Genomic DNA, 18,255 nt, shown 5'->3' on the forward strand with positions numbered 1-18,255 from the left:
CAGAGGTTTTGTCACACGCGGCAAACCTGCGCTCCTGCACCACGATTACGTGGGCGGCCGACACGAAGATCCCCCAGCTGGAGGCGACAAAACTTGAAACTTCGGAGACGCGAAACCGACAAAAACGGAAAAACATCATCAGTCCACCGGCCGAGTCAGTAGTACTAGGCAGTGCTATCAATCGCGACAGTCACCGACCTTAGAAGTGGAGAGCCCGATACCTGGTTCCACAGTTACTGGGTTGCAGGCTCGACTCCATAAAATGGATTTATCCACATGAACTGAGAGTATACAAAGCAGAGAAACCCTATGCATCCTCTTCACAAATAGGCGCACATAGGTACTATGTATATCTGCAGCTGAGCAGACAACAGAATGTAAAGAGAGCCAATCGAGGCGACGACGAGAGAGATTTTGACGCGAGCGTAAGGCCGCTGGTTGAATGGCAACCTCTACGCCAGGGCGTCGTGCCAAGCCCGTTTCTTTTTCACGGCTAGCGACAGGAAGGAGAAAACTTCCTCTTGTGCGCGTCGTCTGTGTCTCTGTTCCGCGTGTCTCAAGAGCATTCCGATGGAGCCGCCGTGGAGCTCGAGAGCCCGCAGTACATCGCTCACTGTGATGCGAGGCTGCCTCTTCATCTCTTCGTCGTCTTTTCCGTCCACGCGTCCGGCCTCACTCGCGGCGACAGAGGCAGCCCCCCCTGCACGCACGGCGTCACCCTGGGGGGCGTTGTGTGTCGCATCCGCCGCGGGCTGGCTGTCTCCCTTCTCTCCACTGGGTTCCCGTTCGTTTTTGTCTCTTTTTCCCGCCTCCTTCGGACTCGCCTCCCCACCCGCGGCCTGGCTCTCCAGCCCTGCCTGTACTGCCTGCTGCTGCGTCCGATCTCTGTTCTCCCAGAAGTGTCGCGGTCGCCTCTTCCCTAGGCCTTCGCCTGCATAGGAGGCGGGCGTTTCATCATCTTCCTTCTCCTCTTCGTCCTCCGGCACGCCCCTGCCCTTCTCTCCCTCGTCGCTGCCTTCTTCCTCGCTAGACCGGCTTTCCTCCTCTCGCCGCGACTCACTCCCGTCGCGCTCGGTATGCACCTCGTCGTCGCCTTCGTCGCGCCGTCTCCGCTTCGCGGGGTGGGTGTGTCCGCGGCTTTGCGCGGCAGCGCGTTTGGCTACCTTCTCCCACGCAGCCCGCTCGGCGCCGAGTCGCTCCTCATCTCGTCTCGCGACTTGCTCTTCGCGTTTCATCGCCACGGCAAGCGCGCTGCTGAGGAGGTCTCGCAGCGCTGTCTGCGTCACGTGCGCCAAGTCGCTTATCGCCTCTCTGTCGACGAAGAGTAGCGGCTGCGACTCCGTGCCTTCTTCAGACACACTTGCGCCCTCCGCGCCCGCGCACGCCTCCGACAACGCGTACCCCGACGCGCCGCTTCGCGGCAGGGAGCTCCCAAGGTACGCTTGGTCTGTGTAGGGATCTAGCGCAGAGAGCGGCGGCGGCGAATAATCCTCAGCCGAGGAGGCGCAGGACGCGCGCGCGTCCACCGGCGGGTGGGCGCTGGGGTCGTCGGTCGTGGGGTCGGCGCCCCCGCCGGCGTTCTCTGCGTTCGGGACCTTCTGACCCGCTCTGGCGTACCCGCCCTCGCAGGCCACGCCCGGGGTCCGCTCCTCGTCGGACTTCAACGCATCGGGCTCGCCAGAAGCGCCGCGTCGGGAGTCCTCTCCCTCCGCCGCCGCGTCGTCTGCGTCCGCAACGGGGTAGGTCTCGTCTTCGCAAAAGGCGCTCCCATCGAGCTCCTGCGCGACAGTCGCGAGGAGCGAGAAGGAAGGCAGCAGCCGCTTGCCTTCTTCTCTGTTGAGCGACGCGGCCGCAGACGCCAACTGAACATTCGGCTGGCTACAGACCGCCTCGCGCGCGAAGGCGCGGCTGTCAGGGGCAGCAGACGCCAGCGAGACAAAGAGCGCAGGGCGAAGCACGCGGAGACGCTCCCTGCAAGGAAACCAAGCAGAGAGAAGAGAAGATTTGCAAGAAAGAGGAGAGTTCATCGAATCCTTGACAAGGCAACGGCTTCGGTTGGGTGGAACTGTGACTGCGGACGGGGCTGTCGGCCCCCGCTCGTCAGTCCGTTTGCCGGCGTCTATCAACGAAGACGGCGTCTCGTCACTGCAGAAGACACCATGACACCATGTGTTTCCTTCGGCCGAGACAGGCACCGCAAGCGAGGCACTTACCAAATGAGCTGCGGCGGAAAGCAGAAACGCGTCCCAGGGCGGCGTCTCCTCGCGTGAGGCTCCGATGATGGAGCGGATGCAGACGAGATGCGCGCCTTGGTGGCAGGGGGCCGGTCAGCCGAAAAGTCTTCGGTGCTGAAAGAGGCAGCGGAGGCCTGCTTTGGAGATGCGAGGAGACACAGAGGCACACGCGCGAGGACTTTGGAGACTGAGCGCCGGCACGAAAATCAGGGACTTCCCAGAACGAAAAGAAGGTCAAACAGATGTGCAGAAAAAAGCAACCGACGTGACTGCTTGAAGATGCCTTCATTAAAGCGTCATATACACCACTCTACACAGACCGACAGAGAAAGTGAGGCAGACAGATAGATAGATCTAGACGATATACATAGAGATATACAGGCAGATAGATACAGCAGGTAGAAGAATAGACAGACAGACAGATAGACATCTAGCTAGATGCATACAGAAGAATAGATAAATAGCTAGATATAGAGGTGAAGATATATGAACGCGTGGAAGCTGAAAAGGAACTGGCAGGCGTGCGCAGGGTGTGTGAGAGTCTGCGCACCTGTCCAGCGGGCGAGGGGGCTGGAGCCTTTGCGCGGGGCGGGAGGATCGTGGGGAAGGTCGGCTGCCAAAGGCTCTGCTGGAGATCGTTGCTCGACAAACCGAGGAAGTGCAAAACGTTACGGCAGTCGCCCTGGAGGCGCAGCGAGCCGAGAAAATCCTGTAAACCAAATCACGCAAACAAAATGGGAAGGTGAACTACAGCCTGCGCAGAGCCCCGAATATGGGCGGCAGCCGACGCGTGACACGCTGTGATAAGACCGAAAACCGTGATATGATACGACAGAAAACCCTATACCCCAAACCCTAGACACACGGCACGCGGCACAGGGCGGCGGCGGCCTCGGCGCTGTCGGCGGCGGAGCGCGCGGCTGTGAGAGTGCCGCGGAGACTTGACTTTTCGGAGCGTCTGGGCTGCAGGCAGGCGAGGTCCCCGGCTGCATCTCCCCAGGCGCAGGGAGCCTCGCGTGCCGCTTTCGGTTTTCGAAACCCGCTCCGAGCCCGGCCGATTTTTCTTTCCTAGTGGGTCGGCCCCAGAGCCCCACACACATACAGTGTCGCTTGTGGCTGTGTTTTTCGGTTTTTTGTCTCAGGACTCTTCACGTACCGCGCGGTCAACGAGGCCTTCGAGCGTGCGGAACTGCTCAGTGAGCTTCTTCTTCTCCACGAGCTCAATCACCTCCGAGGAGGACGACATCTGTCGCCAAAACTCACGGCCGAGCGCCGCGCCCACCCACCACAGCGGGCTCATGTTTTCCCGGTACTCCGAGGTCAGCGCTGAGGCGGGGAGGCTTGCGCTGGCATGCGCTCGGCTGGCGGCCGCCGCGCGCGAAGGCGCAGAAACCGGCGCGGAGGGAGGCGCGCCGGCCCCCGGACCCGCCAGAGCGCCTTCGCCCTTCGCGCCTCGCGCGGCGGCGGCAGCGAAAGGAGGCGCCGCGCCTCCGCAAGAAGGCGCGACAATCCGCGCGGCGGGAGATGAAAAGGACGAAACAGACGAGGCCGCAGCCGCGGGTCCAACCGACCCCGAGGGGGGGAGGCCCGCGAGACCCGGCGCCGCGGGCGGGGCAGACGCCGGAGTCCCCAACGCGGCCGAGGCGCCCTCTGTCTTCTCGCCGTCGGCGCCTCGAAGGGCGAGCGACGCAGGGCTCGGGACGGGCTTCATCACGGCCCGCCCTCGCGAGAGACTACTGTCGCTCTCCCGCGCCCCAAGCTTCGCGGTCTTCATCGGCGAGAGAGCGCCTGGAAGAGGCGCCGGCAGGCCATCCCCGCGCGGCGGCGTGCTCGGCCCTGCCGCCGGAGACACGCTGCCTGAAGCGAAAAAAACAGCCGACGAAGAGCGCACGTGCACAACAGAGGCGAGCATGCATCCAAGATCTTTAAAAAACCAGTTTCGAGTGGCCGCAGGCGCCGGCTCAGTTGCAGACGGTCGCCAGTGCTCCACATGCAACTGGCGTCGCCCGCGGCGTCGCTAGAGGACGCATTCTCCATTGCAAATAGTTGATTCTGCATCGTGGCTCCAGCGAGCGAGACAAAGTCCTATGCAAAGGAGTCGCCGCGAACGTCGCCCGCGTCTGCGCACTGGCGCAACCGCTCGCGAAGACACGCCAACTCCCGCCAGCCCCTGCCCCCTTTCCCCCCCCCCCCCAAACCATTGCTTACGCGGCTTTGGCGGCGTTCGCTCCCCCGGCGTCAAGGCGCCACCCTTCTTTTCTTCTCGTGTGCCGCTGGCTCGGGCAGAGCCGGAACGCCTGCGCTCTGCGTCGTCCCCCTCCCGCTTCTGCGGCGTGCCGGGAGACTCTCCGCCCTCGCGCGGCGGTCGCTGCGAGGCGGCTGAAGGTAGCGGAGACAGTGAAGAGCGCGTTGCAGCGTCGTCCTCGCGCACGCCGGAGGAGAGCGGAGAGACGGCGGGCGAGGAGGCGGAGTACGGGAGCGCAGTCGCGGAGGAAAACGAAGGCGCTGAGCCGACAGCCGCAGGCGCCGCCGAGGCGGCGCCTGCGACATCCTGAACCGCCTGCGCGGCGATGCAGTCGTCCACGATCGTTTGAAAAAGATCCCTGCAGACCCAAGACAAAAAGCACAGACTCCATGCAGACGCCCCCCAGGCAGGCGACCCGGCAGCCCCTGAGAAGCCGACTCTCTCGCTGGCGCGGAGGGTGCGCCCACAACACCGCTGACGACGGCGGCGCGAGCGCACGCTAGGGGAGATATCCTGCGAAATAGAACCTTTAAATCCCACAGACTGAGGGCACGACGAAGCGGAGGAAAACAAGAAACGAGGCAGACTTGCACACAATTCAGCGCAGGAGAAGCGAGGAGACCTAAGGGAATGAGCAGGAAGGCTGGTGGCGCTGAAGGGCGGAACGAGTCCGCAGTCCGACCGAGATCGATAAACAAGCGCAGAACTCTCTACGCAAATCGAGAGACACGTGCCGGCACACCCAGCGTATCGGCCTCATCTCTGAATAGAAAGATCGATAGACAGATATACAGATAGAAATAAATGGATAGATGGACAGATAGGTACACAGACAGATAGATACATAGACAGGTAGATACATAGAGATAGATAGATACAGATAGACAGATAGATGGATAAACGAATCTAGCTGCAGTATATGAGGACCGGAGAGCGACAAACATCTGCGCAGTCGAGGAAGCATGCATCGGATGCAGACAGGTGCGCAAGAAGGCGCGGGGACTGGCGGATAGGCAGGCGGCGGGCACTCAGGCAAGGAGGCACAACAGGCCCGCAGAGAAGGAGCATACCTTCCGAGGATGGCCGTCAGGCGGGATTTGAGTTGCTCTTCGCTCAGCTGCAGCAGGCACAAAGGAGACAGCTGAACGATGAGGAGCCTTTAGAAACGGAAAGGCGCATGACGCGACGCACGTCGCCTGCCAGGCAGGCGCTGCCAGCGCTTCCGCGGCACTCGCGGCCACGCCACTCCCCCACGCTTCGCTCTCCGCCCCTCGCAACCGCTGCGAGAGAGACGCAAACGCCAATCCTATCTGGAGCCGAAAACCCGCGCAAGGTAGGCGTCTCGCGCCGCATCGGCGCTGCGTGAGAGGCGTTTCGCGGTCGCTTGCCTTTCTTTCTCGAAACTGTTGAATGACCATCAGCACTTGGAGATTCTTCTCAGGCGTCACGCGGCCCTCCTCTCTCCAGCGCGCCGCCTGCGCGCCCTGCGCGGTAGCGAGCTGCTGCATGCAGAGCCGGAAAAAATGCTGCAGAGAGGGCGACGGGACGGAGAAGGCGCCGAGGCCCCGCGAAGACAGCAGAAGCACTGGAGGCCCGTGTGCAGGCCCGGCGCCCGCGAAAGAAGCCGCGGCAGGCGCCGCGAGAGGGAGAGGCAGAGACGCCGCAGAGGAGTACGGGGTTGGGGAAGGGGAGTGAGGCAGCGAAGCAGAGGGAGGGTAATACGGAGCTGGGCGCGGCGCCGGCGAAGGAGCACCCGCCGAAGCCGGCGGCGGACAGGAAGAAGACGCCTTCTGCTGATAGGGCAGCATGGTGTATTCGGGGAGAGAGAAAACTGAGAGGGACAGCGGGAGAAAACGCCACACCCGGAGAGCCGGCGCGGCGAGAAGGGACGCAGCCGCTCTCCTCGCTCGGCTCGAATTCAAATAGAGAGCTTTCGATACTTGCGTGGAGATCCACAAACTGGCGAATGCAAGAGACACGCAACCGGTTGTGCATGGAAAGGCACGGGCGGCGACGGCGGCACACGAAAAAGAGGCCCTCGCAGGAGGGCAGAGGAAACGAAAAAAAGGACACAGAGGAGAGAGGAGAGACAAGGACGATGGAGTCTTCAGTGACTCTAACGGGTCATACTGCGGAGGAAGAAAGAAAAGGCAGAGAAAAAGAAGAAAGCGGAGCTTGAGGCTCCAAAACGGCTTTTCTCGGCGGGTGGATACAGTCGCAGCTTCACGCTGCGATGATGCCTCACCGGCCGCAGAGGGCGCCGACGGAGCTCCGAAAAAAGTCGGTATTCAGCGGAAAACGATGAAACGGTACGGAGAAAAGCAGGCGAAGGAAAGGAGACAAACCAAAGAGAAGTTAGAGGAAACTTGCGGGTTTTATGTCTATGCATGCTGGGGGAGAAGATTTCGCATGCTGAAGAGACAGCGCAAAGGCCTTCGGCACGGTCATCATGAGCCTGTGGGTACCGCCAGCTGCCTGCTTTCTTCAAATTGCTCGGCTTTCTCTCCTGCATGGCGATTTGAGGAGTCGAATCCTTGCTTGACAATGCGTCGTGTGATAAAGGCAAGGATCGAAAGGGGAACTCGGAAACTCCACAGGTTTGCCTTTCGCGGAGCGTGTTACGCGGCCTCACCCATTCTTGTCTTGTGGCAGAAGCTGCATAGACCTTTTTTTCCGCAAATTCCCTACCGCCTTGAGCTGGGGTTTTCCCTGCGTTGAACCTTGGGCTCACAGGGAGACACAAGTAAACGTGAATCGTATACACGCAAATCGAATCAGGATTTCAAAAGGCAGGTTGTGAGACTTTTCGAGCGCACGCGGCCTGGTCACGCTGGCAAATCCGAAGCCGACGCCCCCTCGATAAAACGGGAGTTTGCTCTTCAGTTCGATTCTTATCGGCGTGAGTGGAGAGAGGCGGCAAGAAGAGAAAAGGGGGCATGCAGCTGGCGTGTTCGACGCAGAGCAATACGGGCTAAAGCGGCAGCTCTGTCGCAGCTACGGATGAACCGACGTAGATTCAACTTCGCACAGAGGCACACGTAGAGTCGAAGTGTGTGTGGAAAGGTGTTTGTATATCTATGTCATAAAATCTCATCACTACGACAGCGGCGAAAAGAAAAGAGAGCCTGCCAAGGAACGCCGGCAGCCTCTGTGCTGGATAGCGCACGACGCCCGCCTGACCGCTGGAAAGAAAAAATGGGCACACCGATGGAGTGGGAGCTGAAGAAGCGAGACAAAACGAGAGGGCGTGGGAGCATGTGCCGGCAACAGCTCGATAATGGACAGCCAAACAAAACAGGAGTGCATCAGGCATCTGAATCCACTAGGCGTTTATTCGATTAGCGCCGTTCGGCGTGTCTTCCAACTCAGTCCGTGGCTAGCGAGCTCCTTCCCTCGCGCATGCCCCCCTTGACTCGCTGCAAACGATTGACCTGTGGTTTTATTCGGATTCAATGTCTCGACAAGAAAGGCCTCGTCGTTTCCGCCTGCAGTGGAGCGAACCGAGGAACGCACGCCAGCCAGTCGCGGCGGACAGCTCTAGACAGTGACGCAGGATGCAAGTAGACTACGTTTAGTATGATTTCCAGAACGCGCCACGCTCACTAGATGACGCCTCACTGGCGACGATGAGGGCTTAATAGGCATAATACCGAAATCATCTTCAGTATCGAGGTTGCGTGGGGATGAAACAGGGGCATGGAGAAAAGTAGCCACAAAGCACATGCCCGCAAGCTCCTCGCGCGAGGAAATACAGAACACGACAAATTGTGGCAAGAAAAGTTCGCGTCCGGAGGGGCTCGCCACGCTCCAACGACATTATCGAAGCGCTCAACGCTGCCCCGAGGCACCCCAGCGACTTGCCGTTGAAACAGAAAAACGCAGCGACCTCTTGTTGCATCTTGAGCGCAAGCCGCCTGATTCGAATGCCTACCGATACGCGAGTCGAGGCGAACGGACACCAGCCCCAGTCGCGAAACGAGGTAGGGCCTTCTGTTAGCGAGAGAGGAAGTCGGTTTTATGTGGCGGCGAAATGAAGAGGAATACTCGCGCCTGTGTGGGAAAACGTACGCGTTCGGAGATAGCTACCCATATTTAATTTACACGCCGGCATGAAATGTGACCTACGCGCGAGGCTTCCATGGGATAGCTTTCACCACCGCCTGATGCAGTCGAAGTACAGAAAAAGCAACGCAACGAAGCGACGCTGTAAAGCGAGTTTTCTACAGCTTGTACGGAGTTTTGCGGAGGCACCCCACATCAGCCGAGGAAGAGTGCATCCTGACTCTGTTTAGCAGCATCGAGGCAACGCAACTACGGCCTTGTGAAGCCGCTGGAATGGTACAAGGTCAAACTGACCATCTCCGGTGCCATCAGCGGACAAATCCGCATCGTTTGAAGGGCGAGTTGCGTGTTGCATGACCTGTCGTGTCGGGCGACGCCATGGGGCGGCGCCGCGAACGCCCTCTTAACTCAGTGAATTGGTATGGAGCTTGGCTTCATACCGCGCCTGAGGACGGCGTCTTTCCGCAAAAACTGAAGTGGAGTTGCAAGTCATCGCCTCTTTTCGGTCCTACGTGCTGTGAGCAACTCAGGCTGCTCGCCGTCTGCGGTTTTTTGAACGCTGTCAAACGCGTGAGTAGAAGCTGGGGAATTCCCAGCAGCTCGCCAGCAAAGTTGGCTGTAGAGACGCCTTGCTACGCGACAAACCGTACACACAGGAGACAGACTTCCGTCCGCTGCACAGACACTCGTGAGAGAACAAATGCCGCGAAACGGCTAAGGCGGAGAAAAGACTTTACTTCACCTCCCACCCCGAGCGCGCCCGCATTCGCGACGCCGTGGAGGCAACCGCTCTCGGCGGCCCGCCAGCATATTCACAGAGAGGAGGAAAACGAAAAAAGCGAAAAAACGAAACCCCAGGACGTGTTGGCTCCTCTACTCACGTAGGCAAGAATCACCGCGGAAAGGACGAACACTCAAGTCCTTTTTTTAGCGAAAACAACAGGAAACCGTGGCACTCCCGACAAGCTCCCTACGCCACCTCCCACGGCCTCCCGTAAAATACAAAAAACATCTAGTCAGAAGATTCTCCTTCGTCCGAATCCGCGAACGCAGAAAAACGGTTGTTCGTCTTCACTCGAGACGAAGCGACCGCCGACTGCACTAGCATCGCACGCGCCGGGCTGCGCACAAAGCCACTCACACGCAAACATACGCGTGGGCACACATGAATTACAGATGTACGTATGTATGATTGTATTTTTTATAAAGTACGTATTTAATCCCCTCCTCGGCATTAAGTTGTGTCTGTCATACGTCTCAGAGGACGCGCGCGACTCTTTTTGCGAGCTAGTCTCTGCTGCGACAGCGATCCTGAACCTTAAACCTCGGCGCCTGTGTGACTCTCCCTCTACACTTGCTTGACGAAGCCTTTTGAAAATTCCCTAAATGGCGAAACAAGTCTCTCTGGGACGCCTCTGCGAAAAGATATCAAACTTACACACGAGGCGTCGCAGCCTGAGAGTCTGCAGCTCTTTCCTCTTCGCGCTTCTCCGCGGCGCCTGCTCCCGGCTGCTCGCGGCGATGCCCCGCCCACGCGTGATTTCCCCCCTCTGCAGGACCCAGACACCAGGGCGCGGTTCCGCGTGCATGCGAAGCTACATTCTTCACAGAGTGTCTCCTCTTCTTCCTCCCTCAGCAGCCACGGGACAACGTTACGTAGGCAAAGACAACAAGAAGAAGCGGGCGACCGGAATTCCGCGCGCCTCCGGTAACCCGCCACACGCTCAAGCGAGTGTCCCCCTCCCCCCCCGCCCCTCCCCCCCCCCAAACACCGACGCACCGGCAACTACCTACCCACACCCACACGAATCTGCTTCACAACATTTGCGCAAATATGGTTAAAAGTGCGTTTTCCTCCCATATTTCCCGCCATGCTTACCGCGCGCCTTTCCTCCGCGACCGCCGCGGCCTCCTCGGCCGGCGCCTTCAGGTCGGTTTTCGCCTCCGCGCCACGCGCCGCCGCCGCGCCCGCCGCGAGTTCGGAAGCTCTTCTCGCCTTCTCTAGGGTGAGGCCCTTCGTGAGCACAGGAGGAGACACTCTCGCCCCTGCGCCGCATGCCGCGCTCGCCCTGATCGGCCTCCGTGGAGTGGGACGTGCTCCCCTGCCGCCGGCGCGCATGCTGGTGCCGCTCGCCGTCCTGCGAGACGTCGTCTACTGGCGTGTCTTATGGAAACGAAAAAACAACACAAGGAACGAACGCAGAGACGTGACGCACCAAACCGAGAATCCATGTGGAAATCACATGTACGAGGGCGAGGCGCAGCGAGAACCGAAGATGTGCTTTCCTTCCCACGCATCGCTCACAACGACCCAAATCACCGCGGAGCGCTGACGCAAAGAATGCAGTCGCAGCATGCGAGGGGCGAGACGAACGACGAAGGGGAAAAGAAAGCGAGGAGACAAGCGAATGCACAGAATCAGACGCTGCCGAAATAGGGGACGGCGAAGAGAAAAAGAGGAAACGCTCACCTGCCGCGGTTTGGTCCCGGCGGCTGCTGGCGTCGCTGGGGCCGTGGTGATCTTCGCCCTGAGAAGAAGCAAACCAAACGCAAGGAGACAGAGACGTGCGGAAAGGATCTGACAGAACGCCAAAACGCAGACGTCGTCGCCTACGGTGCCCGACTGTCTCTTTGCTGCGTTCCCTTTCGCTGGGACTCCTCCGCGCCACTCATCCCTCCGTCTGCCGCGCCTCGATGAGTCTCCAACCTCCCTCCTCGTTGTCTGCTTCGTCTGCAAAGCTCATGTCTCCCCGTACCGCCGCCTCCCCCCTTTCCTCGCTCCCGGGCACTCACTATTTTGTCTGTTGAGCTTCCATCTGCCCCTGCGTCACTCAGATTGCGTCGCCACCTCGTGCGACCTTCGCCCGCGGCTCCGCCTCGGCCTCGTCCCCCTCGGAGTACGCCGCGCGTGCCGCCCCCCGTTCCTCTTCCGTCTCTCTCTCTGGCGCATCTGCCGCCGTCCTCGTCTCTCCTCGCATCCTCTCCGTCCTGCATTTGCGCGCCTTCTTCGGCGCCGATCGCGCCGAAGAAGGCGCGCCCTCCTCTGCCGTGCTCTGCCTCGCCGCCCTCGCTATCTCGCTCGGGAGCATGCGCGCCGGAGGCGTCTGCACTTGCGGGGGTCTCGCCTTCTCGCTTCGTTCTTCCCGCTCCCCGCTCGCCAGCGGCCCCCTGGGGGCCGCGGCCTGATCCCGCACAGGCGCCGCCCCCTGGACCTCGGGACTGACGGAGAGGGCGCGAATGCCCGCCCGCCTCGTCGCGCCACCTGTCGCCTCCGCACAGCGTCTGCTGCGAGGCGTCGTCTCGGTCTCGCCTGGCGCTCTGCGCCTCGCGGCCATCGGCTTCTTCGGAGTCTCCTCTGCCGCCGCCGTGATCGCCAGCCGCGTCGCGCTTCTTGTCCAATCCCAACACCTCGTTGCGAGCTTCCCACACAGTCTGTATCAGGGGAGAGACACAACGCAGGGCGCCCAACAGTTGCAAGCGGCAAAACGCGGAAGAAGACAGACACAAAAACCCGCACTCGAACACGCACATGCACACGTGCTTCCTCAGCACAGACTCACGAAGCACCCGAAGGCGCACGCACGCGCATGCAGCAACGATGCGGTCAGCGGGAGCGACGTGAGCGTGCGCGACGTCTATCGAGGCGGAAGACGTCACTCGCTGATTTTGGGTCTCCCGAGTCCCACCTGTCCACTCTTCTGCTCGGGTTTGCTCAGGATGTCGGGTATCTTGCTTTCCGCCTTTTTCTTCTCGTCCTCCGCGGCGGCCCTTCCGTCTGTGCCTCCTGCGGCCTTGACCGCGGCGGCGGGGAGCAGTTGCTCGGCGAGAGTTCGCATGCCGGAGACGAGCCCGTCGGAGGGCGAGCCGCCGTCCGCGCACACGAGAGGGGTGGCGGCGTTTCTGTCACGGTCGCCTGCAGACGCCACCGCCTGGACTCCGCGCACGTGGATCGGATTATGCGGCTTGCGGCTCCACGACGAGAGACCGCCCTCGTGCAGCCTGTGCGTCAGGCAGGCGCCGCCGCCGCTGCTGCTTGAGCCGCCAGCCGCGTCTCCGCCCTCGCCTCCGGGGCCCGCGCTGGGCGGGGAGGCGAGGACGCCGCTGTCGAGGCTGGGCACAGACTCCCTGCCGCGGTCCTCGCCTCCTCTCTCCTTGCAGTCGGGGCCTCGCTCGAGCGGCAGCAACCCGTCGCTGCCGTGGCCGTTCGGGCGCCGAAAGACCCCTGCGCTCGCGCCCGCCCCGCCGCCCCGCGGCTGAGGAAAGCCCGCCGCGGCGCCGCCGCTGTGGGGTGCGCGGGACCCGCTGTTCGGGGCTTGGTTCCTCCACAAGGGCTCCTTCTCCGAGCTCCCAGCGCTGGGGCCGGGCGGCGCCGGCTCCCCGGCTTCGCCCCCCTTGTGGAGGGGAGGAGGCGGAGCCTGGCTGCCCTGCGCACCGCGTCCATAGATGCCCGCGCCGCCTGCTGGCGGCGAATTCGGCGACCGAGGAGGGGCAACCGGCGCGCCCGACCCGCCCCCGCGCGTAGGCGCCGGCGCAGAGGCGCCGTACTTCACGTGGGGCGACCCGGGGCCGCCCGTGCCCACGAGTCCCGCCGCCATGGGCTTCCGCGGATGATCTCCGAGCGACGACGAGGAAGAACTGGGCGAGTTCGCGCCTCGGCCTCCCGCCGCCCCACCTGCCGCCAGGGGCAGCGGGCTGGGGCCTTTCTTGGGCGCGCCAGACGGAGACCCTCCGCCCAACACGCCTGCGACTGCGGTCGCGCCTCCGCCGCCGCCTCGAACCGAGGGCGACGGGCCCAGAATGCCCCGGCTGCTGTTGCCCCCGTCAGGAGGCGTCGCCACAGCCGAGGGCGGCGTGCGGACATTCGAGTCCTCGCGTAGGCGGGGCGGGCCGCCAGGATGCGAATTGAACTCAGGCGTCGCCGGATACGAGCCGTAGGAAGGAGGAGGAAACGACCCGGGGACCCGCCCCGACGGGTGGCCTGCAGAGCCGTGGTGGGGCATGTATTGCGACATCGGCGGGTGCTGCAGCGGCGGCGAGGCTCGCAGCGACGCGGCGTCTTCAGGGAGGGCCGGCGTCGTTTCCTATCCACACGCATGCACACAGCGACACCACCTGAACGTGTCCCAGACGAGAGGCGAACGCGGCACAGAACATCGCAGCGACGAACGACGAGGGGTGGCGCCAGGCCGCAGCCACACACGGCAGCAGGAGGCACAGAGTGGAGAACGAGTGGGCATTACGCCCGCAGGTGCCGCGTAGGGCGGCCGAGAGGCGCGTGCGAATCTCTATTCCATGTCTGAATCCCAGAGTACGCTCTCGGGCCGTCGGTGCCCTGCGACACCGTCCCCATCCCCCACCTCTCGCCCCTCCCCTGTGAGGCTGGCGTCGGGCCTACCTTCTTCCTGCGCCACTCGAACTCGTCTCGGGGCTTGGCTCCGCCGAACGGGTCGCCTGACCTCGCGGAGGGCCTTCGCTCGCCGTCGCCTGACGACCTTCCGACCCCCGCGCCGTGCCCTGCCTTCTCGTTTTTGGTCTGAGATCCTCGCGCCGAGCCGCTCGATCCCGCGTCTTGTTCACCAAGCTGGCTGTCTCTGTCGGCGCCTTTTTCCCCCAAGGCGCGTCTCCACGTCTCTGAGTACATCAGCGCACCGTGACTGTTGCGCCCGCCGCCTGAAGCGTGCGCATGCGCGTCCCCCGAAACCTGCTCTTCACCGTCGCCCCGCTGACTCTTGCTCGCGCCTACCCACCTCGGGCCCTTGTGCCGGGCCTCCTCCGCCTGGCTCTCGTCGCCTCGGCGCGAGAAGGCTCCCGCCCCGCGCCCGCCTGCGCGCTGCTGCGGCCCTCGACCGTCACGCTCGCTGCCAGCCGTGGAAGCACGGGGCGACCCTGGGGCGTTTCCGCCTCGAGACGGCGCAGGGGGCCCGCCGGCTGCTGCCTTCTCCCCCCCCGCGAAGCCGCGGCCCTCGGCAGAGCCTGGTTGACCCCGGCGACCCGGCGGAGACGAAGGAACCTCGGGGCCAAACCCTGACGCTGCGGGTTCCGCCGGGGGGGACGCCGCCGCCGGGAACGAGCCGCAAGACGCAGCGCCCGCGGCCGAGGCCGCGGCAGACGAGGGGAAGTCAGAGGCCGCCCCTGGAGGCGGCAAAGAAGCAGAGGACGCCGTGACGGGCAGTTGACGTTTTGCAACTGGGTCGTCGATGGGCTTCGCTGCACCAAAGATCGCCGGGTTCAGCTTAGGCGGCCTGTAAAACCAAGGGCGACACCACAGGTCGAACCCAGATGGAAGAAAAACCGGCGCGTATGAGGTACACCGATAAAGAGATATCCGGTTCACACATAAAAATGCGCATATATATATATATATATATATATATATGCACGGACATACTCATATGCGCACATTCGAAAATGCGAATGCCTCAATACACACAGCGACGCCTGCCCATTCATAACACAAGACGCGCATCTGTCTACCTGCCTGCGCTGGTGCCTCTCTGTCACATTGTTCCATGCGCACATTTGCCACCCCGGCCTCTCTCTCCACGATGAAGAAGCGAGATGCGAGCCTGCTTTTCCCGACCCCTGGGGGCGACGATACTGAAACAGAAGTCCCGCCACGTTTCCGTCCTTTCCTGGCTCCCCGTGGGCCTCTAGCGAGTGTGAGACTTCCCCTCTGTCGACTTACTCTGCTGCCGAGTCGAGAGGTTTCGTCCGCGGCTTTAAAACGAGTTTGGGCCTTTCTCTGGGCGGCTCGGCGGCGGCGGGCGTCTCCTCGCCCTCGACTGCGGCGGCGGCGACAGGCCCGCGGGGGGCCAAGGCGCCTCCGCCAGTGCGCAGTGTCCGGTCGCAACCGGCGTCCTCTTTGCCTCGCGCGCCTCTGGTGTCGCCGGCAGCCGGCGTCCCCGCGCCGACGAGGGCGCGCCCCGCAGCTCCGCACGCTGCAGCCGCCCCCGTCGCCGCAGACTCTTTCCGCAGCTCGGAGAAGTCTGGGCTCTTTGACTTCCTCGCGCGGCCGCCGCCTCCTCCGGGACCGAAGCCCGCACCTGGCGCGCCCGCCTTGGCGTCCGCGTCTCCTCGCTGGGCGCCCTCTTCGCCGGAGAAGGCGCGACCACCCCGGTCGCGCCCCGCGCCCTGGGCCCCTCCGGAGACCGCGGAGTTCACGTTTCCGCGGTACGCAGGAAAGGACGACGCCGCTTGCTGGTGAACAAGATCCGCCATCGCCTGACCGTAAACGCCGCCGCCGAAGGCGCCTCCGCGCCCCCCTCGCTGGAGCACGTGGGAGGAGGAGAACGCAGACGATGCGTGGTAATGACCGGCGCCGAAGGAAGGCCCCTGGGCCCCCCCGCCGCCGCGCGACAGCAGATACCCCGGCGAGGAGCCGCTCCCGTCGCCGGAAAGGAGCGGGGGAGAAGAAATCGGGAAAATTCGCAAAACGCGCGCCGCGGAGAAGCCCGAAGAGGCACGACCCGAGCCGCGAAGACCCTGCGCCCCTGCACCCCGCGGCGGCCGATACAGCTTGCCGTGGAAGCCCAACGCCCTCTGGGCGTCTTCCGGAGAATGGAAGGTGACGAAAGCTGACACAAAACACACGCAGAGAAGAACACGTGTGTCGAGCTCTGTTGGAGTATGCTGTGGGCGCCTTGCATGCTTGGGCGAGCCTCTGCGCATCCCCATGAGGGAGGTTCGCGCGCGCGCCTGTTCTGAACCAGTCCGCGCCTCCTCGGGTAGTTAGGGACACAACGAAAGGAGATGGAGCATGCCTTTAGAGACACGCAACTTCATATGCAAATGATAAAACCATATTGCAATTAGAGTCCGTTTTAAACGCACAAGCAGCTTCCGAAGTCCAGTTGTTCGCAGAAAACTTCTCGTGGCCTTTGCATGTCCCTGGCAGGCTCGGCTTCTCTCGCGCTTACCTCCGCAGGTGGCGGCGCTGGGCCCCTTGGTGCCCCGGTTGGGCGGCTCGCGGACGATGCGGATGTTTCTGACAGGCAAGGTGGGCACGAAGATCGCGGTCACGTCGTCCTCCGTGACGCCTGCGTCGAGCTCTCCCACGTAGACCTCTGAGAAAGTCCCGCGAGCGGCGCTGCCCTGAGTCATGAGCGGGTCTCCCGCCGGTGATCCGTGGGGGTGGCTGTGAGGCGTGCCCACCAGGCCTGCATGCAGAGAAAACACACGAGAGTCAGATGCCGCGAGATAAGAGACGATAACGAAAGAAACAGCCAGACACAAGACGAGAATGCCACAGGCCGAGCGCCGCGAGAAGAGACGGAGACGAGACGGAGACGAGCCCGCCTCCTCCAAGGCTGGCGGCACCGCCAGCCCCTGCTCGTTACACGCAGGAGAACACGCCCTCTTCTGCGCGGATAGAGAGAGCGCGGCTGCTCCCTGAAGCGATACGTCCACGCAGATCCCGTGGTACGTCTCGCCAGGGGCCCTCCAGCGTGTCATGGCCTTATACCGACGTCGGCGCCTTGTGCGGCAGCTACTGGCTAGTTGGCAGCTACTGCCTAGATGGCAGCTCCTGCCCGCAGCTAGTGCCTAGTTGGGAGGGCCGCAGTTTGTCTCTTCTTCTCTCGCGCCGCGTGTGCCTCTCTCTCCCGCCGGCGAAATTCGTTCGTTTGTCGTCTGTCTCGTCATAGGGGCTCACCTCCGTATCTCGAATCAACGAGGCCGCCGTAGGTCCCCTCCTGGCCTGCGCCGCGGCGGAAGCCTCCCAGGGCCCCGGGGCCGTGAGGGACGACCCCGTTGCCCGCGCGGCCCCCGAAGGCCCCCGGACGCGAGCCGAAAGCCGGCATGCCCAGGTCGAACTCTGGGGGATCCACGTCTGTTGCCGACATGGGGTCAAAGGAGGGAGAGTCTAGGTCGTCGCTCTCGTCCGCCCATCTGTGAACGCGCACTGCTGTGGCTGAGGAGGCGCTGACCGTTTCCGCGGCCTTCTCGTCTTTCTTCTCCGCGGACGAAGGCGAAGAGGCGGTCGGCGAGGCGGCCGCCGCGGCCTTATCTCCCTCCCCCTTCGCCGCTGCCTCCTTAGCGCCCTGCGCGTCGTCCCGCTTCTCCGCGTCACCTGGAGAGCCAGGCCGCGCCACCTCAGTCTGCGGCGGAGAGGAGGAAGAAGGCGACGACGCGTCTGCACAGGGTGCCAGGGGCGGTCGCTTGGGGGTCTCCTCCGCACGCGCGCTGCCGCCAGCCTCGGCGCCACCCGGCGCCGAGGCTGGCGTGCGCTCCGCCGCTGAGCTTTCCGCCATGGTGTATAGCCAAAAGGTCAGGGCGGCGTCGGCGAGGGAGACGAGAGGCACCCACCGAGCGAAAAAAGACGCAAGTATGGCGCGCGTGGCTTGGACGTCACACACTGAGGAACAGACCAAAGTGTCGATGTGCTGCGTGCAAACATGTAAACGACGCGCAGAGACAGAACTGCCTGCAGTCCGCCGCCGTCCTCTCCTACTGGGGGACTTGAGTCGCACGCAGGCGCGTGGGAAGAAGGTTATCGAGGAAAGAGAGGCGAGCACGGAAAAGCGGGACGCGACTCGGACTGGGTTCACGCATATCTCTTCAGAGCTTTCGCGCACACCAACCCTACGCCCCTATCATTTTCCCTCGTCACGCGCCCCGCGCGTTGCCACAGGGGACGACCCGTCGCGCAGAGGGAACTCTTCAGATCCGGACTCCCGCCGCTCCCTCCTCCGGATGAAAAGTATAGCGTGTGCGGGC

At 62.8% G+C, this 18,255-nt stretch overlaps 2 protein-coding genes across 2 annotated transcripts; both read right to left on the reverse strand.

Moving 5' to 3' along the window:
* Window positions 1-452: 452 nt before the first annotated feature.
* BESB_048510 (uncharacterized protein) lies at window positions 453-6,287 on the reverse strand (the record flags this gene model as incomplete). The annotated part of the gene is made up of 6 exons (XM_029363302.1): window positions 453-1,971; window positions 2,214-2,368; window positions 2,785-2,943; window positions 3,391-4,091; window positions 4,443-4,992; window positions 5,550-6,287. 6 exons carry the CDS (start codon window positions 6,285-6,287, stop codon window positions 453-455), a joined length of 3,822 nt encoding a protein of 1,273 aa, XP_029220668.1.
* Window positions 6,288-9,553: 3,266 nt separating this feature from the next.
* BESB_048520 (RNA recognition motif-containing protein) lies at window positions 9,554-17,789 on the reverse strand (the record flags this gene model as incomplete). The annotated part of the gene is made up of 10 exons (XM_029363303.1): window positions 9,554-9,662; window positions 9,980-10,091; window positions 10,421-10,705; window positions 11,012-11,069; window positions 11,335-11,973; window positions 12,228-13,622; window positions 13,937-14,783; window positions 15,227-16,115; window positions 16,458-16,697; window positions 17,192-17,789. 10 exons carry the CDS (start codon window positions 17,787-17,789, stop codon window positions 9,554-9,556), a joined length of 5,172 nt encoding a protein of 1,723 aa, XP_029220669.1.
* Between the last annotated feature and the right edge of the window lie 466 nt (window positions 17,790-18,255).

The sequence above is a fragment of the Besnoitia besnoiti genome, chromosome III, assembly GCF_002563875.1.
Source record: "Besnoitia besnoiti strain Bb-Ger1 chromosome III, whole genome shotgun sequence".
NCBI classification, from domain to species: Eukaryota; Apicomplexa; class Conoidasida; order Eucoccidiorida; family Sarcocystidae; genus Besnoitia; species Besnoitia besnoiti.